General features: G+C 33.5%; 3 protein-coding genes across 26 annotated transcripts; 1 reads left to right on the top strand and 2 right to left on the bottom strand.

The window, feature by feature from the left end:
* Positions 1–620: 620 nt before the first annotated feature.
* Positions 621–27,713, bottom strand: LOC102670411 (E3 ubiquitin-protein ligase At1g63170-like). Of its 18 annotated transcripts, none has more exons than XR_005886294.1 (8): positions 6,799–6,935; positions 6,360–6,699; positions 2,663–2,726; positions 2,546–2,586; positions 1,750–2,146; positions 1,408–1,537; positions 919–1,072; positions 621–830 (listed from the first exon to the last, which is right to left on the bottom strand). XR_005886294.1 is itself a non-coding variant. In XM_041004874.1 (5 exons), exons 2-5 carry the CDS (start codon positions 6,674–6,676, stop codon positions 2,041–2,043), a joined length of 525 nt encoding a protein of 174 aa, XP_040860808.1. In that variant the 5' UTR covers positions 6,677–6,699; positions 27,580–27,639; the 3' UTR covers positions 1,594–2,040. The 18 variants fall into 18 exon arrangements, 9 of the variants coding, with proteins under 9 accessions (XP_040860808.1, XP_040860807.1, XP_040860805.1 ...); XR_005886293.1 differs by having other exon boundaries at positions 944–1,072; XR_005886297.1 differs by lacking the exon at positions 6,799–6,935 and adding an exon at positions 7,780–7,968 and having other exon boundaries at positions 621–1,072.
* LOC100818339 (protein HAPLESS 2) lies at positions 6,575–19,311 on the top strand. Of its 6 annotated transcripts, none has more exons than XM_041004868.1 (18): positions 6,575–8,342; positions 8,418–8,561; positions 8,801–8,889; positions 8,988–9,027; positions 9,187–9,244; positions 9,326–9,386; positions 10,063–10,141; positions 10,423–10,557; positions 11,554–11,748; positions 11,919–11,999; positions 12,082–12,182; positions 12,701–12,818; positions 13,385–13,417; positions 13,522–13,621; positions 13,718–13,806; positions 14,291–14,406; positions 15,072–15,172; positions 17,219–19,311. In XM_041004868.1, the coding sequence occupies exons 1-18, from the start codon at positions 8,163–8,165 to the stop codon at positions 17,302–17,304; spliced, it is 1,806 nt and encodes a 601-aa protein (XP_040860802.1). In that variant the 5' UTR covers positions 6,575–8,162; the 3' UTR covers positions 17,305–19,311. The 6 variants fall into 6 exon arrangements, with proteins under 6 accessions (XP_040860802.1, XP_040860803.1, XP_040860804.1 ...); XM_041004869.1 differs by lacking the exon at positions 17,219–19,311 and adding an exon at positions 16,417–16,634; XM_041004867.1 differs by lacking the exon at positions 17,219–19,311 and adding an exon at positions 15,264–15,866 and having other exon boundaries at positions 7,779–8,342; positions 10,105–10,141.
* Positions 16,449–21,117, bottom strand: LOC121172746 (clustered mitochondria protein). Of its 2 annotated transcripts, XM_041004879.1 has the most exons (4): positions 18,459–18,578; positions 18,176–18,369; positions 17,197–18,077; positions 16,449–17,107 (listed from the first exon to the last, which is right to left on the bottom strand). In XM_041004879.1, the coding sequence occupies exons 1-3, from the start codon at positions 18,569–18,571 to the stop codon at positions 17,890–17,892; spliced, it is 495 nt and encodes a 164-aa protein (XP_040860813.1). In that variant the 5' UTR covers positions 18,572–18,578; the 3' UTR covers positions 16,449–17,107; positions 17,197–17,889. The 2 variants fall into 2 exon arrangements, 1 of the variants encoding a protein (XP_040860813.1); XR_005886300.1 differs by adding an exon at positions 19,402–21,117 and having other exon boundaries at positions 17,197–18,614.
* Positions 27,714–27,746: the final 33 nt, after the last annotated feature.

The following is a 27,746-nucleotide window of genomic DNA, read 5'->3' as shown; positions in this document are numbered from 1 at the left end:
CACTAGTAGAAAAATAATTAGTAGTAATTAATATAATTATAAACAATTTTTTTTTTACTAAATCCTAAAATTGTTGATGTCAATTGAATTTTTCTAGATCTATATGTCTATTCAATTTGTGGATTATATGTTACATATGTTTCTATAGGACCTGTATATCAAATTTCCAATTTGATAAAATGTTGGCACGAACTACCTTTGAATTTATTTACTTAAATTTATTTGGATATCTTTATCCTTAGGCCCCTTAGGTTTTTAATTCACTTAACTCTTCTATTTTTAGATTCGAATCTCAGAAAAAGAAAAGAATGAAAAAAAATAGAAATTAATAATTTAGAATAAAATTATGTAAGATTTTAGTTCAATTATTATTAACATAGTACAAAAATAATACAAAGATTTCAAATTCCAATACAATCTTTTATTTTTATTTCAAATACGAAGGCTATTTCTTTATTTTAGTTGGAAAAGTGGCAAAATGATAAAAGTAAATTATATATGTACGAAAGACACGTGTGTTTTTTCCCCCTTTAAGACAATGCTTGGTAACCGTCTGCTTTCCAAGCACGGCTTCTATCGTTCCAAATATTAGCAGTTCTAAGCTGATTATGAGACTAACCAAAAAGAAAGAAGTCTAAGCTTCTGTTCGCCATATATTCATATCTGAGCAATTTCTCATCTTCTTGAATGCAACATCCAAGAACTTTAACAAGATCTCAATGTTGAAGTTTGGCACATAACAGAACCTCATTCTTAAATTCTTTTAAACCTTGTCCAGATGTTTGTGAAAGCCTCTTAGCAGCGATCTCTTGTCCATGTTGTAGTGTTTCCTTAGCACCAAATTTGTGGGAAAGAAAATTAAATGTGGTTAATAACAAATTTTGAGCTTAATTATCAATAGCCACATAGCTCGCATACCCCCTGTATACAGGCCTAAAACTACCTTTGCCAAGCTTATAGTGATCTGAGAAGCTATTTGTGACATGTACTATTTAGGCAAAGTCAAACAAAGGTAGCTCAAAGTCTTCTTGTTGGCTTTCATTGTTCTTTCCTTTAACCCTGATGATGATCTCTGTTTTCATCCAAACAAGGTGAATAAGCAAAATAACATTTCAACTCATACTAATAAAGTTGGCTTTGGGGCTGTACTAGTTTGAAATTTATAGTATGCATTTTATTCTTAATTGATAGCTTAAAATTATTTTAGTCATTTTGAGGTAGGTGAAAAGTATATATATGTGAAGACTACGTTCACATGTTCACACGCTTTGCTTTCATTTCAAAAGAATGGACACAACAATGGTGTTGTGAATCTTTATGTGTCCATTCTAAATATGCATCAACTTTTCCATTGAAAGACTACAAAAATCCATACGAAAACAGAATGTGAGTTGGGCAAAGGCTTACCTTTGATTTTATTTGTGTTGCTCCAGTAAATGAATATGAAAATTAATAGCACAATAACAGAGGAAACAATGCTACCAATCACAACCACCTGTATCTTTGAATATATCCTTTTCATCTTGATTTTGTTGAGCTTGACAGGAAAAAAAGAAATAAGCAATCAACACAAGATGTAAATTGGGCATTAAGTAGAATTAAACGTATTTTTTCATTAGTATGAGGATGAAAGTCGTGTACGGATAAATTTCTCTATAAACACTTATTGAAGAAGAAAATAAGATCAACTAATGTAGTTAACTTTCATATTTTTCTCTCCCAAACATCTCCAAAATTTGAAGTTCATACCTGTTTCAGACACTGCCAATCTAATATACCGATCTTGTCCAGCTTCTGGAATCAGTCTTATATCTAACAGATCACCGTACCAAATGGTGCAATCACTACCTTCTCCCCTGATGTCTGAATTTGCATAAGTCGTACAGGAACAATCTCCGTACATTTTTTCTTGCATTTTGCAAGTGTCACACTTGTATTAATCCAAGACCTTGTAGTTTTTGGTGGCTTCACGTTACTGAATTTTTTAGAACCATCCTTGTTTTTTTCCTGCAGCTCCAAGTTTGGTTGTTCATGCACCCTTCATTCCAGTAATTTTGGGTCCAATTTTGTACTGGTTGCATAAATCACTTGGCAACATTGAAGACACCTTCCACCTTTGAGTATCTTTATTCCATGCCAAGTGCTGCTGAACAAGAAGTGTTTGATTCATTACAATTCTTGAAATTACTGACTTAACGGTCATGCTAATAGAAGAGGACCTACACAACCTTCATTTGCGATGTCTAGGGAGTAGGGACTAAAATAGGATTTTTTAAACATTTTTAAGGACTGATAATATGTCAGTGATCATATTTAGTCTTTACTCTAAAAAATATGTTTGCTGGACTTCATTACAAAGGACACAAGTATTGTTTATATTGCTATAATTCTTCAAAGTTGTGAGGTATAGCAACTGAAAATCATTATAAGAATTATTTCACTACTATTACCCGAGTCTGTATCAGCAAGGCATGCAGATTTAACTACGACCTAAAAAACGAAACCTCTACGATTGAACTAACCGAAACAGAAACAACTGACATACCGGCAGCAATTGGCAACCTCCCGATGCATTGGACCAGTAACCTACAGTTATTATACAATAATTATTTTAAAACAAGGAATTCATTTTAGAAAAATAAAACAATATGGAATTTCATGCCTGTTGTAGAACTGAGAGTGCCTCTGAAAATAAAGTGTAGGCGGTAGGCCTCATTAAGCATTTCCTGCATCAGAAAAATAACTAGTAAAATAAACTATTTTTTGTCAGATCACAATAAATCATGCACCAAACATCCTGTGATGAATGCATTCAAGAGAATGCCAGGTTAAGAAGCATAACTAATTCATCTAGATTCAACCTCAAGAAGATAACTCAATCATACCAATAAGTGTGTATATGAGTTTGTCAAGTTAACTATTTTTGGTCAGGTTACAATAAACCATGCACCAAACATCCTGTGATGAAGGAACTCGAGAGAATGCCATGTAAAGAAGCATAACTAATTCACCTTTCAATCAAAAGAAGATAACTCAATCATACCAATATGTGGTATAATTCTTGTTCAATTTTGTGAATCTGTACATATAACTCCACAAATAGAAAACAAATCAAGACCAAATGGTAAAATGACATCCCAAGTTTCCAACAACTTAACATTGAAAGGAAGTTGTAGCAGTGCTATAAATTGTGATAGCAGTCAGCCAGTCACAATTACACTATGCCAGTATTCTTGATATCATGAAAACTGCATAATGTGACGGCTGATGCAGCCCCAACTATGGTTGCAGTGCAGCGGTTGAATTGATACTTGAGACCCCAAAACCTTGATGTTGCAGCCACAATGTAATGGGCCACAGTTTAAAACAATGGTAATGACCTCAGCAAATTGTAGCTTTCCTGTTTCCACAAGTCCCTTGGCTTCTGCACTCACTGGAATTGAATGCTTGACAATTGGATGGAGGTCCAAGATATCTGATGTTTGGAAGGGTGCTGTAGAATTAAGATCATATTTATGAGCTGCAATGGTGACACCAACCAGAAAACCAAGCAATTTTTATGCTTTTACATGATACAAAGATTACCGAGTAAGCATAAATATAGAGCAAAGGGCTAAAAAAACTCCTTCCAAAACTTTCATGCTATCAAATACAGAAAATTGAAAACATCAGAAAACTCAGACTCGATAAATTTCGGTAAAAATCATTTACAATTTTACATAACTACAACACGAACAAATTTCAAATATGAACTAATTCAACAGAAAATGATATACCTTCAGACAGAGATTACATATAACAGAAATTTTCTTCACATGTGACCTATCATCCTCAGACAACTCCAACTGCTACAAGTTGAGTACTTGATTTGAAGTTCAAATATGTTGCAACACAATTATAGACAGAAATAAATAAACATACATAGAATGTGCACACAGGTAGAATGATGGGAATTGAGAGTCAGGGGCAGTTGTGACAGAGAAAAGTTCTGTGATTTCCATCCCTTACATTAATGTGCATAAACAATTAAGATTGGTAATTTCGGGAGGTAATGAAGCCCTAGATGAAAATGGAAAAGTAATTGTTGTTGAATTGGATAAAGAAAATGAGGAAGAACTGGTTTCCTACTTATTGTCTTGGGGACAAGGCTGATTTTTCAGTTGGAGGTGATGATGGGAACTGAGTTAGAGGTAGTTATGACAGTTATTGGTAGAAGGTAGGAGCAGTAATTTTTATCAATCATCTATTATTAGAATATGTTCAATAGTAACCATCATGCTGACAGTTTAGGACAGAAAGTTTGGAGTAGTTACATATTATTATGTGTGTAACAGGGGAATAGAAGTATATGTGTTGTTTTCCGGTAATTTGGATAGAGCACACATCTTTGTAGGAGCTTATGAAAAGTATAGCAAATCTTGCAGTACATGTTTAGATTCCATGCAGTGATTGCAATAACATATAGCTTTAAAGCAAATTCTATAATGACTATTGTCATAGTCACACATCTCATATATTGCAATAACGTATATGTTAGGACTTAGGAGAAATAAGAAATAGTTTCCAGCAGTTCTCATTATTTCTGTGCTGAACTGTTATGTATGGGATATGTGGCAGTTATTTGTGTGGTTTGTTTGGTGGTTAGTTGTATTACTCATGGGTTGGACAGTTATTTTATTTTGTTTTATCTATGTACATTCTAGACGTGGGGGTGGATTATTCAAACGATCCAGCCAAGTTACTCACTTTAGAGGGTAAAGTAATCGCAATCACTGATAAGAAAATCAACAATAAAAAATTAGATCGTGTGGCAATCTCTGTCATTGCATTTTACCATCAAACTTACATCATTAGCCCTTTTCATTCATTCAGTAATTGGGGAGAGACTTTAGAGCTCTTCAAATTCAACAAGCTTTCAATAATTGTCCCTAGACTAAAGAGAAGGCTACAGTTACTACATCATCACTTTTTTTTTTTGGAAGGCAGAAAATATATAGTATTAGATTAAACATATCAGTACTAGAGGTACTGGTGAAAAAGATAATACAAGACACCTATGGTGCCGCCCTCCAAAATAGAAAAAACCCAACCTAACCCCACCATCGAAATAAAGAAAAACCCAACCCAGCTTAACCAAAGGAATCCAAAATATTGGTAGACCAGTGATTAAAACTATTGTTGAAGTCTTTCTCTCTAGCTTTTAACCAAGACCAAGCTAGAAATAAAGCATCATCCATCACTTTAGATGAGTCAAAAGGTTTGCCCTTGAAAATCAGTAGGTTCCTATGCTGCCATATAGTGCTAGTTAGAGCAATCCACCATCCACACCATCTACTATGATTTCATGGTCAAATAAATTCCTCCTCCACTTCAGGTCCCAGCTCCAATTATCCTGAGCAAAATTGCCCATCATGGAAATGAGATTGTTTTGCTGTCTACTACTCAGAAATAACGAATTATATTTTTGCTCAAGGGTGCAATCCTCCCCTAACCAATTATATGTCCAGAAGTTAATTTTATTCCCACACCCAACCTTCCAAGCCATATTTTGGTGAAAAAAGCTGAAGTCAGAACCTTTGTCTCGGCCATTCTGGAATTTTGTCCATCCTCCATATTTGGAAATTATAATTCTGGCCCATAACTGCTGCTGATCAGAGGTTAAGGCCTATATCCATCCACCCAACAAAACTGCATTAAATTTAGAAATATCCTTGATCCCCAGGCCCCCATCAATCTTGGGAAGACAAATAACATCCCACTTCACCCAATGTATTTTCTTATGCTCTTGATCCCCCCCCTACACATAAAATTCCTTTGCAAGGATACCAATTTTTGAACTATTCTTTGAGGTATCTTGAAAAAGGATAAGAGATAAATTGGAAGAGCATTTAGGACAGAATTTATGAGAGTGATCTTCCCACCCATGGATATATTTTTCTGGTTCCATTTGGATATTTTAACTTCAAATTTTTTTTATCAGAGGCTCCCACACCAATAGGGATTCCCAGGTAATAAAAAGGGGTTTCCATTTGGCTACAATTCAGAATTTGGGCTGCTTCATAAGCCCAATTTACTTCACCCCCCAAAAATCCCAAATTGACTTTTTGCAAAGTTAATCTTTAGACCAGAAGTCATTTCAAAACCACTAAGCAAGACCTTCAAAACATAGACATTCTCCCAAGAAACCTCACACACAAAAACTACATCATCACTTAATCTAGTGTTATCATTCGCAAATAGAATTAACATGGCAACAGTCACACACGTTCACTAAATTTCGTTTATATAAGACGGAATGCCAAAAGTTCACACGAAATTATTTACCATATAAAAAAAGGAGGAAGAAACTACTCACTCACCTAGTACTCTCGTCATCGAGTTGGCCCAACGACACATACTGCGCAGAGGCAGAGGCAGAAGCAGAACCCTCTCTCGAAGACACACTCAAATTCCCACTGCTGCTCCCAATCCTGTCTTGCACTGACGAGGCGACAGCGGGTTGCTGCCTCCTCTGCCTCCTATATTCGACGCAAACGAAAACCATGTGAAGGACGCATTGCATAGCGTACCCTACAATCCACAACCTAGGCATGCCAGGCACCTCGCTCGCGCTCAAAACCAGCACGGTCCCTGCCGCAACCACGAACGCCAAGTTCCACACGGTCCTTCCATCCATACAGAGTTTCTGCTGAGTGATTCCTGAAATGCAAATTTTAGGTTTGGTTCAAAAGCAATCTGAAAAACAGAGAAGAAGCATTTGCAAAGGTAATTATTGAAAAAAAAAAGTGGAATCTTAACTGAGATTGGACTCGATTGCCAGTGAATCAAAAAGTGCAGGACACATACAAGTCTTATTATGCCTATTTAAAAGCCAAATTTCTTCCCTCTCCTACCATCTTAAAGTTTCAGATGCAATGCTTATTTACCTAATGAATGATGCCAAAGCTTCTTTGAGCAAATGGAGGTGAGCTTGTGCTTATTGAGAAGAATTTAGATTGGTTATTTTTACACTATAGGTTGTTCATGATTTTAATTACAAAACAGATTGAAAATAAGTTGTTCTAACAAATCAGCTTCTATCACTTCTGCGCTGATTTTCATTTTCCTCCCAAATACATAGATCCATGTTTACGTACATAATAACTTCATGAAACAGAGTGTTAAGAGTTATCCACATTTGTTAAACTCGATTAACACTTGTTAAGCAAAGCATGCCAACCACTAATAATTGAAGAAAATGCAACACAATGTCTTTATTCCCTTGCCAATGTGAACTCCCAATAATATGTCCAATTTCAACAGAGGACCAAAAAGTCGAACACAGTCCTTTTTGGCAAGGAAGGCTTGCACACAGGATCTTCTAATTCCAGTCCACAAGGCTTTCCCCACCATTCACAGGTTGAAATGTTTAAATATATCCTGTAAAATGATTCAGTACAGTAATCCCCGTAAGCCTATGTTGTGAAATTGCCGAATTGGGAATACTTTTATAATGAATCATTCAAAACACGTTTAGCCAAATAAACATTGTCCACCGAATTAACTCATTTGATTCCCCTATAACATAGCATTCTAAACGACACCGTGCGCAGGTTTAAAAAAACTCGAAACTAGCTTCTCACACATCCTATTCCCTTCCCCCTCTCTACAGAGTTCAACTGTTTCATTAAAAACTATAGCACCGTGAATATTCTCAGAGAATAAAGAAATCGCCAGAAAGAAAAAAACGATACAAAGAAGAAGAAAAGTGCAACATCTATGATGTATTATTTATTATACCAGTATACGATCTCGGCAGAGGGAACTCTAAGCACGTGAACGGCGTGGCCCATGCACTTCAACAGAGTTGCGTAGGGACTTCCGGAGAAGAGGAAAGTAAAAAACCGCCAAACCGCTTTGAATCTATTTTGGCGGTTACTGTCACTTCTGCCAAACCTCCAAACCGCCAAACCGCCTTACGTAGAGTGTGCATGTCTGGGAAACCAATTAGATACACACACCACATTTCTATGGTAACTTATTCCTCACCTTCCAACCAAACACACCATAAAGGAAAGTAAAAAACCGCCAAACCGCCTTTGAATCTTGGCGGTTATTGTCACGCACTGGCACACCCATGTATTATGTATGGGCAATTAGAGAACTGATGCATAACAATAACAATGGCATTGCGTTCCGCTATCACCCTAATAATCATCTTCATACTTTCTTCCTTCCATGTCGTTGGAATTCAAATCATCTCCAAATCGAAGCTGGAGAAGTGCGAGAAGAACTCCAATTCCGAGGACAATCTCAATTGTACTACCAAAATTGTACTCAACATGGCTGTTCCCAGTGGCTCGGTAAATAGATCATATTCACATTACGCTCCTCATTGTGTTCCAGTGTGTTGAGGTTGTTGTTTTGTGATTTTGCAGAGTGGTGGAGAGGCGTCAATTGTTGCGGAATTGGTGGAAGTGGAGGAAAATTCAAGCAGGAAAATGCAGACATTGCGTATTCCTCCTGTCATAACGGTCAACAAAACTTCTGCATATGCCTTGTATCAGTTAACATACATACGAGTATGATACTTCTCTTCTGTTACTTTTATTCACTCTCTGTAATCTACTTATTTTTGTTGCATTAACAATAACTTATTATTGTTATTATTAATTTATTATTATTATCGTTTGTGGACTAATCTATCACCATCTTATTCTGGTTTTGGAGAATTATTTTTTCAAAGCAAATTGTCGTAAGAGGATTGCGTACACGTGGATGTAATATTTTGTATGATTAAGTTTGAATTACTCGTTTGCAGGATGTTCCTTATAAACCTGAAGAGTATTATGTTAAGACACGCAAATGCGAGCCAGATGCTGGTGCAAATGTCGTGAAGATATGTGAAAGGCAAGCCATGTTTATTGCTATTTTATTATGAACTAGACGCTGACTAGAGTTTAGACAATGCTAATTTCACGGCTTGGTTTCTGCTACTTGTGTTGCAGACTGCGGGATGAAGAGGGTCATATTATCGAGTACACTCAGGTGGCCTTCTAACTCCTAATTTTAAAAGAAATTATTCAAAGGGAAGAATAAGAAAAGGACATTAGTGTTTGATCCCACCTCCCTCAAATATTCTTTGGCATTTTCACCTTTCACTGCTGATTCAGGTTTAACATATCTCTCTTTCCGTCTTTAATGTAGCCAATATGTTGTCCATGTGGACCCCAGAGGCGGATGCCTTCATCATGTGGAAACTTCTGTAAGTGCTTTGATGTTGCAACATTCTGTAAGTTTTTAGGAAACACAAAACTAACCGTTATGGGTGAAATTGTTTAACTAGTTGACAAATTGACAAAAGGAAAGGCCAACACTGCACATTGTGTGCGTTTCCCTGGTGATTGGTAAGCTTCCACCCTCCCCGTCCTTTTTTAATCCAATTGTGATTGATTTGAGCCACCCTGGTTTATATATGGTCTTAATTGGATTTTGTCCTGGACTTGGGTGAACATATGGAAATCATTTTTACATTGAACCGTTTACTTATACAGATCAAGACCCCATTCTATGTTATCTTGTCAAGATATTTGTTTGAAATCTTTCTGTTTTCATTGTGCTCGAACAATTTCAGATTATCTTTTTTTTTTCCTGTTAGTTACAGATTTTTAAAAAGTGTCAATTGCAATAATCAAATAGGTTTAAGTTTGTTGTAATTTTAGGGATTAGATAGAAAGGGGATAAAAGTGCAGTGGAGTATATTGATGTATTATACCCCTAGCTATATTATATTAATCATATAGGTTATGAAATATAACTAGTAAAATTCAACTCTTAACACTGATCATGTACGAATATTATAATTTAACTAAAAAATACTGCTTAGTATTAAATACCCTGATATTCTAACAATTTTATGAAGAAACATTGTTATTTAAGATTAGTTATAGTGTAGTTTTTTCATCATGTCATGTTTTAATTGTAATCACCTCTGAAATTTGCCAAAGTAAAAAGTGACTTCTTTGTTTTAATCATCAGTCACAACTTAGATTTCCTTCCCCCCCTCTCTCTAATTCAATTCAGGTTTCATGTTTTTGGCATTGGGCGGCGAACATTGGGATTTAGTGTTCGAATACAGGTGAAGAGTGGAACTAAAGTTTCGGTATGTAATTATTGGTTTCCTTATGCAACAATATTAAATTTAAACCTGACAAGCATCTTTTTCCATAGACTATGTATTTTGTCTCATGATGCTGGATATGTTGGTTTACAATTTTCTACATGTTCTCTTAGTTTTCTGATTTATTCAAATGTTGTCTTCTGCATCAAGTTTTTGGTATCACATTTCACATAGCATATAATAGATGTAAATGCACTCAATGAGTCATGTCAGGAATATTTTTTTACCATTTCTGTGTATCTAACACATAATTTGGCCGGCAGGAAGTGTTTGTGGGTCCTGAAAACAGAACAGTGATCTCTGATGATAAATTTTTGAGGGTTAATCTTATTGGAGATTTTGTTGGGTATACAAATATACCATCTTTTGAGGATTTCTATCTGGTCGTACCAAGGCAGGTATGCTTGTTTGACTGGTTTCACCGTAATTGACCTCTATTGACTTTAGTTATAACAAAATTGAGGTTCAATTAAGATAAATAATTGGTATGTTAGATTGGTTTCTTGAATTTTTTGTTACTTAAAAGTTACAACTCCCCTTTAGATACTTTTTGGATATTGGTCTTTTGCAAACAAATTGTGGAACATGTTTTTATGAATTGGAATATAATAAAATTTTACAATGAATAATAAATGGAGCTAGCTATCTTTACAAATATCAGAGAAATAAATTATAAAAAAAATCAGAGAAAAATAGTGTAGAATGCATTGATTGAATCAATTATTATCATGTTTGTTAATCGTACAATTCTAAATTTTGAGAGGTCACTGCATTATGGATAGACTTGAAAACATGGTCATGACTGTTATTTTTGGAGTTATACAAAATTATACTTCCTCGTGCACAATTAATGTGACACAAAAATACCATTTATTGCATATTCCAATCAATGGTGTACAAGTATGATATAGTATTAAGGGACTGATATTTAATGTAAGGCTATATGAACCTCCTTATCATTCTAGGTTATGTGAAAAATGGTTTTTCCTCTTCAAGCTCTTGTTTGTATGTTGATTAGCTTGGAGGTACCAAGATGTGTTCTTGCAAAAAATGTCAACATTGTAGCCATATGCATATATAGCTACTCAATGAAGAATTCTTGCAACCTGAAATCATATTAGAAAAATATAATTATAAGGAGGCTGATATATTGCAATTGCAAGTCTGTAGAGCCATGTGCTCTATTTAGTCACTGCAGTCTCCCCCACTAGTTTAGGCATTTCTTTTAATGACTGACCTTATTTCCCATTTTTAATGCAAATCACACACATTAATCTTGGCATTACTGCTGTAGTTATGGAAGAAAACAGTGATGAACTACTTTTACATACTTTCGGCATGATTCACAACTGTTATAAGCTTAAACACAATATTTACAATTTTTCTTGTGACAGGGCAGCCCTGGGCAACCACAGGATTTGGGGAGAAACATTTCTATGTGGATGCTGCTTGAGAGAGTGAGATTTACCTTAGATGGTATTGAATGTAACAAAATTGGTGTCAGCTATGAAGCTTTTAATCAACAACCAAACTTTTGCTCTTCTCCCTTTTGGACCTGCTTGCATAATCAATTATGGAATTTTCGGGAGGTTGGTACTTCAACAATAATTTTTTTCTTCTTTAATTCTTATTCTCATCTTGCTTTTTTGGTTTCATTTTTGTCATTTTCTTTTCACTTCTATTTTTGCAAAATGGATTTGGAGAAAAACTTCATTGATAGTTGTTGAAAATTTGAAAGAAACTTTCTTGTCCTTAACAGGCTGACCTGAATCGAATAAGTAGGAATCAAGTGCCGCTCTATGGTTTGGAAGGAAGGTTTGAAAGAATAAACCAACATCCAGTTACGTTGGAATAATGTTGTATTTATATTTAATATAGTGTCTTCTATTAGAAATTATTTATTTTATTTTATTTGTCTGCAGAGTGCTGGGAGTTATTCTTTCTCCATAGGAATTACAGAGGTTCTTAGTACAAACCTTGTGCTAGAATTAAGTGCGAATGATGTAGAGTATGTTTATCAAAGGTATAATATTTACTTGATATCTACATATGATTTCAAAACAGTCACGAGTGACTTGAAACTTTTGTTCTTTTTGTAATATTTCCATGTGAAAGTTGATGTGTAAAATTGATTTGTTATCTTGAATGAGATTGTAAGATGACAAAATCATTTTGAGATGTTGGACTTTGTAGTCATTCACTGACAAAATTGTTTTACCATATGATGTTGAACTCTATTTTTCTTTTCTTTTTTGGTGGGGGGTGGAAGGCCGTTACCTATCACTTTTTCATATGCTGAATACGAATTGCCAATAATGAAGTTCCTGATCATAAATGGATGTATACATTTTGAAAATGAGATGGGCAGAGAAAATATTTGAAAAATGATTGTGAGAAGTTTCTGCAATGTAGCCAATTTTGTTTCTATTGATGCTAGGGTGTGATTTTTGGTTTTAGAAACCTATAATGTCCAGCAGCATTATTGTTTTCATAGTAAAAAAAGCTTTTCTAAATTTGTCTGACATGGTTCTTTTTCTCTAGGAGCCCAGGAAAGATAATAAGTGTTAGCGTCCCTACATTTGAAGCCCTAACTCAATTTGGTGTTGCTACAATCACAACTAAGAATACCGGTGAGGTGGAAGCGTCATATAGTTTGACGGTAGTTTCCTTCGCTATAATGTGTTTCATGGCATTTGTCTTTGTTATCCAATGCTCCTTATACTTGGACAATGGAATGTTTGATTTGATTTTTTTTTTTTTGGTATTCAATGTTAGATATGAATTATATTAATTTTTATGGCACAGTTCTTTAAGGCTTGAAAGTGTTAGTGAAGTTCTTTTCTATTTTTTTCCTTATAATGTCTGATAGGAAACTGGGTTGTGATAAATTTTTTATAAATTTTTCTGACCTGTGCTCATTGTTGATATGAGGACATGATTGTTTAATTATCATGGTACCTAAAAGTCGCACACCACATATCACTTCCTCCTTGCGTTCCATAACATTCAGGGGCAAAATTGTTATTTGGTTAAATTATCTCTAGTTAGTTGAATTGACTGCATGACATGAATAGGAATTTAACAGATGCATGCTACTCCTGATGCTTTAGTTTTATTATGGTTACAAAATTAGGTTCAAATATATTTGAGGCATGCATTGTAGTCATTTTCCTTAGGGTCCAACAAGCTGTAGTTTTAGCTTTGCTACATTGTGTTGTCTTGCAGTTTAATTGCTCCAAGGATATCACCCTGATGGAGGTATTATGCTAAAACATATGCCAGAAGTTTGTTTTTTGCCCCTTTTTTTTTCTATACTTCCATAGGTCTTCTATTATGTTTTTTCTTGTTTGCTTGTAAACATGGTTCAGGAGCAATTTTTAATAATGAAGCCAAATGAGGTTACAACCCAATCATGCAAAATCTACCCAAGCACTGATCAGGCTTCAAAATATTTTTGTGCGGGTAAAGTTGAAGCTTTGGATTTATACGTTATCTATTCCGAGGATAAGGAACACATTAACATTTACTGTGTCCTTTTTTTGGGTTTTTTGGATGAAGTCGTATTAAAGGATTCTGATTATAATGAAGTTGATAGAGCTGAATGTCAATTTGCTACTACGGCAACCGTTCTTGACAACGACACACATGTATGTTCTTTCCTGGTACCTGAATTTAGTATGCTTTATTTTCTATGGCATGAACACAATGGTATTATTTAATCCATGTATCTGACCCAGATTTGTATTCTCATAAAACGTGAAACTTTCTAAAATCTTGATACTATGTTTCACCATTGCCCATTGGTCTTTTTATCAAACTTTAACAACTATAGTTATTTTGAACTGTTGGACAGGACGACAAAGAAGACTTTACAGCAGTTCTTTTATCTGCAGTATCACTACATAAATACATTTAATATTTTGTTTCTAATTACTTAAAATGGTTAGTAATAAGCTCTAGGTAATCAATAGCAGATCAGTCCGAGTCTGAGACATGAATTTGATATTGTAGAATTGTTCCCCGTAGATAAGTTCATTAGAAAGTTAGTCTTCTGATTCTTCACAAAATATGTTAATTATTGGTGATGTTATGACAACAAATTGTGAAATACTAAATCATCTATTACTGCAGGGTATGCCTTTTCAACCACCAGAGGCCAGTATAAATAGTTTCTTTGATTCTATCGAAAGCATATGGAATAAAATATGGAGAAGCTTAACAGAATTTATCACTGGAAAAACTTGTAGGTATTATCTTCAACTATACTTTTCATTTGCAAGTTATAAAATTTAAATTCCAACATTTAAAATATAGAAAATATGATTTTCTTGAAATTTTGTATATTTTATTCATGGGGAATATTGAGTTGCTTTGATCAGTATATGAATATATATTTCTTTATCAACACCACCCATATGTTTTGAAATTCTACTTATCAAACACGGATGAGTAGCACTGGCTTCTGTGAACAATTGGAATGCATTTTACTTTTCATGAAGGCAATCATTCGAATATTTTGTCATTAATAACATAAAGGATTAAAACTAGGATTATTTTATGCACAAACTATTATTCAACAATCTATTCAGTAACAGAATGAAACAAAAGTTAGTGCACTTATTCGAGATTGTTCTTTAGTTGCATTTGGATAAATTTTTTTCGTATTTTCTTCATGTTCTTTGAAATGTGGTAAATTGATACTGAGTTTGTGCCATATTTTTATTCTTAAGTGATTTAAATATTTTGTTATAAACTTGAGTATAAATCACCTACAATTGAAGCAGGGTATTGGAAGATCAATAACTATATGTTGCTTTCTTAATCATAACCTTTTCTTAATATTGATTCATCTGTCTTAACTAATTATTTGATCAAATCTCTTCCTTGTTCCTCGGTTTGGGTGGGAGAACAGAGAAAAATGCTCTGGGTTTTTTGACTTCAAGTGCCACATACAATATGTTTGCTTGAGTTGGGTAATGATGTTTGGTCTGTTTTTGACAATTTTTCCGACAGGTATGACTTCTATTCAATGTCCATTAGTATATTATAATTTGAAAATTCAGCAGAACAACTTAAAATAAATACTCTCTTCTTTGAATTGTAGTGCTTGTGCTATTATGGCTTTTGCACCAGAAAGGTCTATTTGATCCTTTGTATGACTGGTGGGAGGATATCTTAGGCGCTGATGAACAAATCATCATGGATAAACGTAGATTCAAAATTGACAAGGGGCATCACCATATTCATGATAACAAACATCATAAGCAAGAACTTAGGCACTCTAACTATAGTGCTCAAAATAGGCGAAGGACCACTTATGAGCATATGCACAAGCATTCTGAAAGGAACTCCGATTATTTTGATGATTTACACCATGTTCATAAAGAAATGCACAAGTATGGACATAAAAAACAGAATATGGATATTGTGCAGCATATTGTTGACCATCCTGCACATCACAAACACAGAAAGAAACGGGATAGCTCAAAGGGGGAGTTAAAGAGATGAAGCTAAAACATGATAAAGTGAGGCAAGAAAATTATGATAAACACAAACAAGTTCTGCTAGATGAGCCAGAGGCTGAGTAGATTCAAGCCCAAATGTATAATTTAATGTACGTACTTTTTAAATTTCTGACACTAACATTTTAGAGCAACTTGTTACGTATTTCATAGAATCATATATAGTTACGGTTTTTATCCTTTTACCTTCTCCCGTTTCCTGATATAGCAGAACTAGGAAATCAACTAAAAGAATTCAAAGATAGAGTATAATATATTAAACGTTATGTACTAAATATTCTTAAAAGAATTGTCTGGGAACTCTTTGAATGTTTAAATATATTTAATAGTAAAAATTATTGAAGACTCTTGATCCATTATTGATATGCTCCCTGTTAATAAGACACTTAGAACTTAATTAGAATCTTTGGATTAAGTAAAATAACCGTAAAATAAACGTGGCCAAATAATTTCAGTCAGGAATAATAGTAAAATCTTCTAGTCTAGAGCTAGCAGAGCTGTCCTTCAAATGGTGATAGTGACCCTGATGTTCTCACTGTTTAGCAGGCACAACACTAGTAATTAAATATGGATAAAATCATACAAAAACACGTTTTAAACCTTTTGTCATTATCTTATAAAACAAAAAACCTTTTGTCATTACCATTAATCACCTTATGACATGCACATACATAACAAATCGTGTGTGTTGAAATATTGAGAATTGATTTTCTCACCAATGAAAAAATCTTGTAGTCAATTATAGCCACAGCAAGATTGTGAAGTCCTGGGACATCAGCTTCCTGGTCAGCCTTTGTGCCATTCAAATCATTGTTTAAAGAAGCATATGTGGCCACATCACTCTCAGCCAGTTCAGCTTCAGGAGGAATATCTTGAATAACTTCCATGTCATTGATTGATAGCAGCAACACTACATAGGCACCATTACCTGAAGCAAGACCCAGAAGGAGGACAACCACTCCTGCTTACCTCAGGGACTTTGTTAACTAACTTTGCTGAGCTGGCGCATCCTGTAGGGGGCGCACCACTACGACAATGCTTGCCATTTGCTTGTGCAATCCCAATTCTGTTAGGATAGGATAGAGCAGAATCACAAATTCTGTTATTCCAATTAACAGTATAAATAGAGAAGCAATATAATAAGGCAGATAGCAATGAAATTTCCCTGAGTTTATCCCTTCTTGTGTCTGGAGGTTGTGGCCCTCAAAGCCAGCTTCTTTACTATCACGTATCATTGATACTATCTTCTGAGCTTGAACCATCATTATTCCCCCCATTAGGAACCTGGAAGTCACAAGATTTTTCAGAAGAACTGTGTGGGGTGCCTGTACTCCATGTTTGTGAATTATCATCTGTAGATTTCTTTGACAACTTCTGAAGGTCCGTATCAACAGAAAAACTAAAAAATATATTGTTGTGCAGGAACCTATTGCCAAAACACAATTAAAAAACATTGATGCGTCAATAATATATTGGATAAATAGCACAAGTTTTAAAATGGAAGGTCCTACTAACATGTATAAATGTTCTGGGTCAGTTGGGTTTATTGGAGGAATGCAGCCACTAATCACTCCAACAGCACCACTAATTGCTGCATCAACGAAGTCTGATGTCACTCTATAAAGTGCCCTATCCCGCATAAGCCTGCAGTAACGGAAAACTCATCCAAGAAGCAGAGATAATGAATGTGTCAGGTCATCACCAACAGAAAAAACTAAAGAACATTCATTCCTTTAAAATCACCAGGTTATGAATGAGAAAGTAAAAGGTACCTCTCAAGTGGAGTTGTATGGAGAAATTCTCGACATGTTTGCAACTCCTCATTCCACTCTCTTGGCATGCCAAGTGGCTCGCTACCATATAAAAGAGTTACTGAATTCTCAGCCCTGTCTGAATCGCATCTGTGTGGGGACCAATGAATAAATAAATAAAAAAAACAGGTTAGCATAAAAACTTCAAAAAATGACTACTATTTAACACAGAAAGTGCTGTCAAAATTTATATTCAACAAGTATTTATAACACCAATTGTCAGACATAAACGAAGCATGAAATGAATGTTGGGTCAGTTGGACTGCTAGGAAGCATAGATACAATACAAATACGATATGACACACACACATGCAAATACAGCAAAATTTAAAATTATTTGACACAAATTACTATATGAAAATGAGAAAATGATACCACTTAAGGAAGAGCAACCTGATTATCCAACCCCTGGAGCACAAGTTACTATAATGTATAGAATTGAAAAGATAACACTGATGAAACAAATTTCCAGAGATGGCTCACCAGGAACTGGGTATGACCCAAGCCACAAATTAGGCATCAATACAGGCTGCTCCTTTTCAAAACAATGTGCAGCAGCTTTCTGCTCCCAAATTTCGTGGAAAGCTTCATAATTGAAGAAAGGATATAAGTTTAGGCTCTCAAAGCCCAAATTTGGAAAATTTAAGTCTTAAGTCAATGAGTAATAAAATACACTTTGTTACCTTTTTTGAACCTGGGGCTAATCTTTTGCAAGAGAGTAGCAAGAGTTGTTGCTTCAAGGGTAGCTTTGCTTGGCCTTGGGTCAAAAGTCTTTGTGGTGCACGAGTTAACATAAAACATCCTTGTACTTCCCGTTATACAAAACACATTACCCTCCAGCGTTGTCACATCCAAATAAAATGAATCTTCAACAAGCCTAAAAAGCACAGAAAACCTTATCAACTTCCTTTAAACAGAACACAAATATGAAGTGCTATCAACTTAAGAGAGCATTTCTTGAGTTACCTTCTATATCTTGGGGGAGGATTGAAGGAAGAAAACAATATGCTCTCCACACACTTAACATCCTTCAATGAGGATGGTAGCACATTACTCAACAAACCAGAGATATCCTCCATATAACCAGGTCCATCAAGCTCTGGAACCTCATTTTCAAGGTATCTGATATTTCATGAAATGCAGTAACAAATTAGTAACTACTTCGTACATATTCCAGAGGCAACATACAAAACACTAAGTGCTAACATGGCATAATTAACCCGTATCACAGGTTCAATCTCTCACATTCTTATTTCTCCTTACGGTTTTAAAATACAACTGATGTTAAGTTTTTTGGTCTCTGTGACCATGTTGCAATAATAAGTAGTAGGTGATACATTTTCTCATTGTCATATAGTAATTTGTGTCGAATAATTTTAAATTTTGCTGTATTTGCGCGTGTGTGCGTCATATCGTATCTGTATTGTATCTATGCTTCCTAGCAATCCAACTGACCCAACATTCATTTCATGCTTTGTTTATGTCTGACGATTGGTGTTATAAATACTTGTTGAATATAAATTTTGACATCACTTTCTGCTATTAAAATAGTAGTCATTTTTTGAAGTTTTTATGCTAACCTGTTTTATTTATTTATTTATTTATTCATTGGTCCCCACACTAACTTTTAGTATGGATTTTAAACTTTATTCAGTGTTGATGAAAGGTGATTGTTTTTTTTCCTAATAAACAAGGTTGATAAACTTTGGTTGGCTCAAGGTAGTGAGATATTGATTATTGTAATTGTATCACTTCATTTGACTTGCAAGTCAACTCTTAGTGGCATGAAATTATTCATTTAATATGCTTGTTTGAACAAGACCACAATTTAAAACATAAGGCCTCCTGAATTTTTATTTATTTTATAAAGGTACTAAACAGCCATAAAGGGAAGAGAATTATCCCATACCTCCTGAATTCTAAGCTTTATCTTGTTCCTTGTCATTCTGCCGAGAAAGTGAGGTGGATAAGGAAGCATTGGGATTAGAAAGGGAAAGCAACTCTTTAGTATGCCGAACATGAACCCTTATGAACCTATCATCATACAATGCTGCAAACACAAATTCTCCACATTATAATCTGCCAATTTTAAATGTCCAACACGATGTCTCACTTCACTCGATAAACACCTCCAGATTTCTCAAGAACCAACATTGATTAACAAATCAGTAATTATAATCTTATATGCACTTTCTCTTTCATCCCATTTTCTCTTATCTTTCTCGTTTTTTCCTATCAGATTACTTATCACATTTGTCACTTTCTCTCTCTCTCTCTCTCTCTCTCTCTTTCTTTTCTTTTTTCTTCTTGTCCTTTCTTCACTCCACCTATGTACACCCGACTTATTCACTAGTCTTAACTAATTACCATACCTGAACCATTTCCAAGGACAACACCACAACCGGTAATACCAGTAACCTCCACAACTATGAGAAGTTTATCCAAACAAAATTTTAACTTGTGTTGAAAGCTTAATTCATTTTACCTTACAAGTACTTATTGACAAGTTAAACAAAGAGGGCCTAACTAAATCACTAAGGGTAAATAACCATTTTGGTCTTGGAAAGTGTATATCAGTAGTAGGACAAAATTGTCGCACTTTTCACACAGAGTCTAAATCAGAATTTTGTTCTTTCAATAATTAAATTGTCACTGAATTACACTTTCAAGGGTCAAAATAGTCATTTACCCAAATAACTAATTAATACTTGACGTGCATGTGACCATTTCCAAGAACAAACCAGCCGTGGTAATGTATGTAACCTCCGAAATCACACTGTAATCATCGACGCGGTGAACGTGGCCATCCTTCGTGTGCAACGAGTCCTAGCACGTGATGAAAGCATGCCTCCTTAGACTCAAGAAGGAACTGTCTTACGTCCATCACAGTGTCCCCTTCACTCAAACGCGAAAAAAAAAAACAAATTCACGAAACAAACAAACAACTCACAAACGCACTTAATTCGCGTAAGGCGTAACAACAAACAAATCAGAAGAACGACAACAACAACATGCAGAAGCAGAACAGAATCTCACACGTTGAAACTCTCAAGTCTCCCCTGAACGACAATCTTCTCCCTTGAACGACAATCTTTTCCCCTGTTATCATTCTGATGAAGGCAAGGGAACCCCGAGGATCATCATCTGCACGTACGAATGATCAACTCGCACAATATCAATTTATTATTTAAAATGTACATTAAATTGAAATCCATGCAATATAACGTGTATGTATGTAAGAAATTGAATCAACGCTGTTTTGTTGTTTCTGTATCTGCATTCCGCGTTTCATCCACATTGTTCTTCTTCTTCTTATCCATTGGAATGTTCTCTGCAGCCCTATCGTTGTTGATGTTGTTGTTGTTACGACTCGGTCTTTTTTCTGCTTATGCCCTTGCTTGGTTTCGCTACCATTTCTGAACAAAACAGTGAGTGATCACTCTGTTACTGTTAGTTACATATCAATAAACAGAGTGGAAAAATAGAGAAAAGAGGGTTTTAGTAGGAGTATATGGAAATGAAAAGAGTGAGGTTTTAGTGTTTTGGTGGTGACGGGTGAGAATGGGACTAGACAGGCTGGAGAATTTACTTAGGCCGGGCTATTTTTCTTTTTATTAATTAACCACTGTAATCATCCGGTGTTGAATTCAATTACACTTAAAATTTAAATATATATATATATATATATATATATATATATATATATATATATATATATATATATTCTATTTCTTTTTTGAGAAAAAAAGTTTATATATGCATTGAAAGTGTAAAAAGTTTTACACACTTATTCAATCATATCCATCATGTATGATAATTTTTATTGATGATTTTTAAAATAATTAATTATCTTAAGGTAATTCAAATAGTAATTTATGATTAAATAGTAATATATAAATATTAAACTCTTTTTTAAAGAAAAATTCTTTCTGTCTCTTATCGACTATCGTCTAAGCTTAAATTGAGGTAACCAAGAGTATAATTAAAAAAATATTACTTTAAGTTTTGAAAACAATAAATAAATAGGAGTAAAACCATTTCAAAAAAAAAATTATAACAACTATTCCAAAAATTTTCCATTTTAAAAGAAACAAACAAAGTAATTAAAAGAATAATTTTTATTAAACGTGACAAGAAATGTAAAAATTTTTTAGGGTCACATTCTTTAACACACTTTTTTTACCATTAAAAATTTAATAAAAATTACAAAATTCAGTAGGTCTCACATTTTATTTAATGATTCTCACCTAATTTTATATTTTTCAATACATATTTACCAATAAGAAAGAGTATTGTGGAGGAGTGTGTTGCTACTAAGAGTGAAAATGGGTTGGGTTGGGTCCAACCTTATCTAAGTTAGGTCTAACACTTTTATATTTTTACAACTCAAGTTTGAGCATCTAGACTTGACCTTTGTATAAGTCTGTCTGGTCCGTTAGTCAATTTAAAGGCATGTTTCATATTAAGAAGGGTAAAAAATATTATTTTTTTAACAAAACCAAAGATTTTCATAAAAAACAATAAGGAAATTTTAAACCACAAGATATGAACAAAACTTGCCAACAAATATTACATGTAACATGCTACCAAAGTCTTTTATGTCCCACCAAAAGAAAGAGTCTATATTCTTGTTATCCATCTATGCCTATATGAATTAACCTCTTCCGAACATTAATTAAAATTATTCAAATCATCAAACTACTAAAATAATTTTATAATTTAAATAAAATAATTATGATATTATATATCATATTAATAATAATATTTTTATTAAAAAAATTATCATTGCTAAATGAGCTCATCCTTCGAGCCTAATTGGCTTTTCTTAAGACCCATGGCCTGACCTTTTGACTAAACAAGTTTTTTAAAAAGCTTGAACCTGACTTTTTTTACTCAATGAGTTAGGCCAAACCAAGTCTTACATGGGCCAGGCCATAGGCGGAAAATGGGTGGTCCAACCAAATTTCACCTCTAATTGTTAGCACTCATCTTCTCTCTATTGTTGATTAAAAATTATAATAATTACGAATCTCATTTTTCATTTAATAATTTTCTCCTGATCTAAAAGAAAAGGAGTCAAATTTTAAGATTTCTAATATATTTGGATCAATAATAAAAAAATGTTGTTTGCATTCATCTACACAAAATTAACCATGTTACTCGGTTGACAAAATTTGATATACTTATAAAATATATATATATTTTTCTGATCTTTTATGTATGTAACATATAAGTTTATTTTTTGTTCTAATCACAAGAAACATGAAATTCACTTTTAGGTGTATTAATTGTTGATTGTCTATTTCTATTCTTTGTTCATTTTGAAGTATATTAATGAGATACTCACTCATTTTCTGTGCAACTAAATGCACTATTTATTAATTGATGGCCTATAAACACTATAAGTCACATTAGTTGGTTGAAAAAATTTATCTCAATAACTGGAATTATGACATTTTAAGTCGGTTAAATCACAAATTTTACGACGATTTTGAACCGTCATAGGACATCATAAAAAGTAAAAATAATACATCAACGGTTGACACAACCGTCTTTGTATGTTACACTTTTTACGACAGTTATACCATAACCGTCTTAGAAAGTTATTGGAATCTAAGACGGTTATTGTAATAACCGTCTTAATATACCCAACAAAACAATGCCTTTTTACGACGATTATACAATCATGGAAGCAAACTACATACTAAGACGATTATTCAAATAATCGTCGTAGTATGTTGAATATACTAAGACGGTGAATCCTAGAACCGTCTTAGTAGGTGTTGAATTTTTTTTTAGTATTTTTTGGGCCTCTTTTTTTTTTTGCAATTTTTTTTTGGTTTTTTATTTGTTGCTCTCTAGTATCTTTAAATAAGACGTACATTTATGTCAACCAAAAGTATCATAATCATATATGTGTGATCTGTCAAGGAAAATTCAAAAAACTCAAATGAAGGAAGTTATAATGAAGGTGAAGTCATCAGAATAAACCTAAAGTGGCATCCAAGACAAGATGTGGACTTGTTGCTTGAGAAGCCTTTGTTGTATAAGCCTTGAGGGCATGATCCCATCGCTGCAGTTTCTCATACCTAAAGGACATCTAATATAAGTCTCTAATATTCTCAAGAGCTTCCACAGATATAAAGTAGAATTGTTTAAGAAAAAGAAGGGATGATGAGCTTAGAAATTAAATATCAAACAGTACCATGGCTCCTTAAGTTGAAAATCTAGATGTTGTTGGGCATAGGTTAGTATTCAAACTGCAGCCTACAAAAAGTAAATGTTTTATTGAAATGCATGGATATCAGATAAAAAAGTTAAAACTATTAGAGTAGCAATGAAATGGTAAATCTTGATTTAAAAAATTCATTTCTATTCAACTCAACCTCATGTTGGTGTAATTGGTTGTTTATATGAATAAAAGCTTCAACTACAGCAACTGGGTTAGCATCCATCTTCTTGGAACATGCTCCTTCAAATTCCATTTCTTTAATTATAGTGTAAGGCTTTTGCAAATGCACGACACTGTGTGCCATTGAAAAGCAACAAGACATGAAAGGTATAAGACAAAGTCAGGGAAATAATCCAATAAAAGGGCAGCATGCATTGAACAAGGACATGGATACATCATGAACATATACACACACACATGAACCCCAAAAGACAAAAAAGAAGAAAAGAGAGATCTTCTCAGCAAGAGCACCAAGAAGGTGTATGTCAATACGGTAACATATTCAGGGAAAACGGTAACATTATATTATACTCTTTACAATTAGCCAAAGCTTAATTGAGAATTACGTATGCCATAATTAATTAGAGAGGAAACAATAGAATAGAGGTAACTCTCCAATTCATAAAAAAATAGTTATAATGCGACCGACTTAGTTTAAAACAATTATGAACAATTGAAGTACGTACATTTGATATAATGATCTATAGAGAGGTGTGATCAAATTCTCAATAATTATTTATAAGAAAAAGTATAGACTGAATTATTTTTTTTCTTCCATAAATGTTGAGGGTCACTGACATACCAGTAGCCAATAGTTAAAGTCTATATCTACACCACCTGTCAAAAATCCACTACTCCAGGCAAGTACGTGGGCTGAGAAAATTAATAGCCCAAAGCCGTCCCATCCCATAATCACTGATATATATATATATATATATATATATATATATATATATATATATATATATATATATATATATATATATATATATATATCACAAATTCAAAACTTTGTTCAGACTAAAAATCCACATAATCGTGTACTTTAATTATTTTTTATTGATCATTTTTAATTTTTTTAGTTGGTTTGTGACCTGTATTAGAACTATTCATCATTGTTAACTTCACTACTAAGAAATTAATATACATTATATAGAATACACGTGAAATTGTGAAACTAAAAAAAAATTAAACACTTTTTTTACGTATAATAAAATTATAAGGAATAGCCATTTAAAACTTATATTTTTTTATGAAAATACTTAAATATGATTTTCTTGAAAAATTATTAAATTTTAAATTTAATTTTGGTCTCTAATAAAAAAATTGGCTTTGGATCTCTAAAAATATCATAAAACCATCATGAATATAAATCTTGTTGACCAATAAATGCTACAACAATGGTCCTAATATTAAATATTAAAATGTATTTATTTTATTTAATTAAATTTTTTTTATTAAAATTAAGCAAATGTGTAACATTGTCTCAGTTTGCTCAATAGTAGTTATATGGTACACCTGAAAATCAATTTATATTAATTAACAAAACTAAAAAAATTCACACATTACAAATAAATAAGCTAATAGTAAATTAATTATATTATGTATAAAACTGTTATGTTATATTAATTTATAATTATTAAGTTATATAAATATCATAAATTTTAGTTACATAACAAATAAATAAATAAGCTAATAGAGGCTGAATAAATCTAGTTGGTACTTCGTTAAACAACCATTTCTAAAATATAACATAAATTTTCTTAGAAATATTTTACTTAATAGATTTATATATATATATATATATATATATATATATATAATTAATTAATTAAATTCATTGTGCATACAGATTTGCTAGAACTTCAAAGATAATTCAAATGCCAAGCCCAACTAGTAGTGCTAAAAAACTTACATAAGACAGTTCAACATCTTTGGAGCTGCTCCTTTATCTACAAGATATTCTCCATTGACAAGGTAATCTGGCTCCAAAGAAATCTACACAAAAATTAGAAACTTAAGAGTTGTTTTTGCAAGCCAAAACAATAAATCTACCTAGTACCTACAAATGAGACAAATATATGAACCAAGTTTTCCTAGTTCGTGTTTTCATTCAAATGATCAATCTAATTTGTCTGCACCAACTTGATGATGGAATGTCTATTACTTTATTTTTTAAAAGAAAACTATGAAAGCTAGTAATAGCATATGAAAGGGAGGCGGGGGGGGGGGGGGGGGGGGGGAAAAAAAAAAAAAAAAAAGGGGGGCGGGGTAAAAAAAAAAACCCCCCTTTTTTTTTTTTAAAAATTTCCCCCCCCCCCCAAAAAAGGGGGGTTTTTTTTGTTTTAATTCTCAAACTTCATATATATCTAAAATCACACAGACAACAAAAAGTGCTGCAACTTGCTTACCAGAACAGAGTTAAAGAATCCGCCAGACCGCTTATCTGGGGAACCAAACTCCACCTTATTGTCCAACATCCTTTCATAGGGTGTTCTGATATCACTAGGCCTTGTGGTGGTGTAAAGTCTGAAACACAGAAAAATGCTAAGAATAAGTTCATCAGAATACAATAAAAGAATACCAGTATCCAAATAAAAACTTAAAAACATTTAGATGAGCATCTTCGTTGTAATATAAAAATAAAGAAAAGTTAAGTGCAAGAATATATAAAAACTATAATTAAAGGAACATTCAGCAGATTATGTTATATCCTCTTACAAACATAGAATGTGAAAAAAATTAAAATTTATAGAAAAGCAGCTTAAATACATGTCTCAAAGTAACAATATAGTATCTCCATGTTAATATAAGTAAAATATTTACTCAATTAAAACAAAAGAATTAAACAACTGCATGAAAATTCTTAAAAGTTACTTGAAGAACAATGTTTAGGAAGTGTATGAAATCATTCATGCTTCTAAGTACCTAATGAATGATGCCAAAGCCAAATTTCTTCCCTCTCCTACCATCATAAAGTTTCAGATGCAATGCTTATTTACCTAATGAATGATGCCAAAGCTTCTTTGAGCAAATGGAGGTGAGCTTGTGCTTATTGAGAAGAATTTAGATTGGTTATTTTTACACTATAGGTTGTTCATGATTTTAATTACAAAACAGATTGAAAATAAGTTGTTCTAACAAATCAGCTTCTATCACTTCTGCGCTGATTTTCATTTTCCTCCCAAATACATAGATCCATGTTTACGTACATAATAACTTCATGAAACAGAGTGTTAAGAGTTATCCACATTTGTTAAACTCGATTAACACTTGTTAAGCAAAGCATGCCAACCACTAATAATTGAAGAAAATGCAACATAATGTCTTTATTCCCTTGCCAATGTGAACTCCCAATAATATGTCCAATTTCAACAGAGGACCAAAAAGTCGAACACAGTCCTTTTTGGCAAGGAAGGCTTGCACACAGGATCTTCTAATTCCAGTCCACAAGGCTTTCCCCACCATTCACAGGTTGAAATGTTTAAATATATCCTGTAAAATGATTCAGTACAGTAATCCCCGTAAGCCTATGTTGTGAAATTGCCAAATTGGGAATACTTTTATAATGAATCATTCAAAACACGTTTAGCCAAATAAACATTGTCCACCGAATTAACTCATTTGATTCCCCTATAACATAGCATTCTAAACGACACCGTGCGAAGGTTTAAAAAAACTCGAAACTAGCTTCTCACACATCCTATTCCCTTCCCCCTCTCTACAGAGTTCAACTGTTTCATTAAAAACTATAGCACCGTGAATATTCTCAGAGAATAAAGAAATCGCCAGAAAGAAAAAAACGATACAAAGAAGAAGAAAAGTGCAGCATCTATGATGTATTATTTATTATACCAGTATACGATCTCGGCAGAGGGAACTCTGAGCACGTGAACGGCGTGGCCCATGCACTTCAACACAGTTTCGTAGGGACTTCCGGAGAAGAGGAAAGTAAAAAACCGCCAAACCGCTTTGAATCTATTTTGGCGGTTACTGTCACTTCTGCCAAACCGCCAAACCGC

The sequence above is a fragment of the Glycine max genome, chromosome 9, assembly GCF_000004515.6.
Source record: "Glycine max cultivar Williams 82 chromosome 9, Glycine_max_v4.0, whole genome shotgun sequence".
Taxonomy (NCBI): domain Eukaryota; kingdom Viridiplantae; phylum Streptophyta; class Magnoliopsida; order Fabales; family Fabaceae; genus Glycine; species Glycine max.
Note: the sequence above shows the minus strand (reverse complement) of the source record. Positions and strands in the feature narration are given on the sequence as shown.

Excerpts from the sequence above, each read along its gene's own strand:
- LOC102670411 (XM_041004871.1), bottom strand. The coding sequence starts at position 6,844 with ATGTGTCCTGCACTTTTTGATTCACTGGCAATCGAGTCCAATCTCA. Across the intron at positions 6,700-6,798 it reads GGCAATCGAGTCCAATCTCA|GAATCACTCAGCAGAAACTC; the intron begins GTTAAGATTCCA and ends TTTGCATTTCAG. Across the intron at positions 2,587-2,662 it reads CACTCTCAGTTCTACAACAG|GTTACTGGTCCAATGCATCG; the intron begins GCATGAAATTCC and ends TAATAACTGTAG.
- LOC121172746 (XM_041004879.1), bottom strand. The coding sequence starts at position 18,571 with ATGGAGGATATCTCTGGTTTGTTGAGTAATGTGCTACCATCCTCATTG. Across the intron at positions 18,370-18,458 it reads CCTCCCCCAAGATATAGAAG|GCTTGTTGAAGATTCATTTT; the intron begins GTAACTCAAGAA and ends TGTGCTTTTTAG. Across the intron at positions 18,078-18,175 it reads TAGCCCCAGGTTCAAAAAAG|CTTTCCACGAAATTTGGGAG; the intron begins GTAACAAAGTGT and ends TCAATTATGAAG.
- LOC100818339 (XM_041004866.1), top strand. The coding sequence starts at position 8,163 with ATGGCATTGCGTTCCGCTATCACCCTAATAATCATCTTCATACTTTCT. Across the intron at positions 10,142-10,422 it reads AGAGTGGAACTAAAGTTTCG|GAAGTGTTTGTGGGTCCTGA; the intron begins GTATGTAATTAT and ends TTTGGCCGGCAG. Across the intron at positions 12,000-12,081 it reads AAAGAATAAACCAACATCCA|AGTGCTGGGAGTTATTCTTT; the intron begins GTTACGTTGGAA and ends ATTTGTCTGCAG.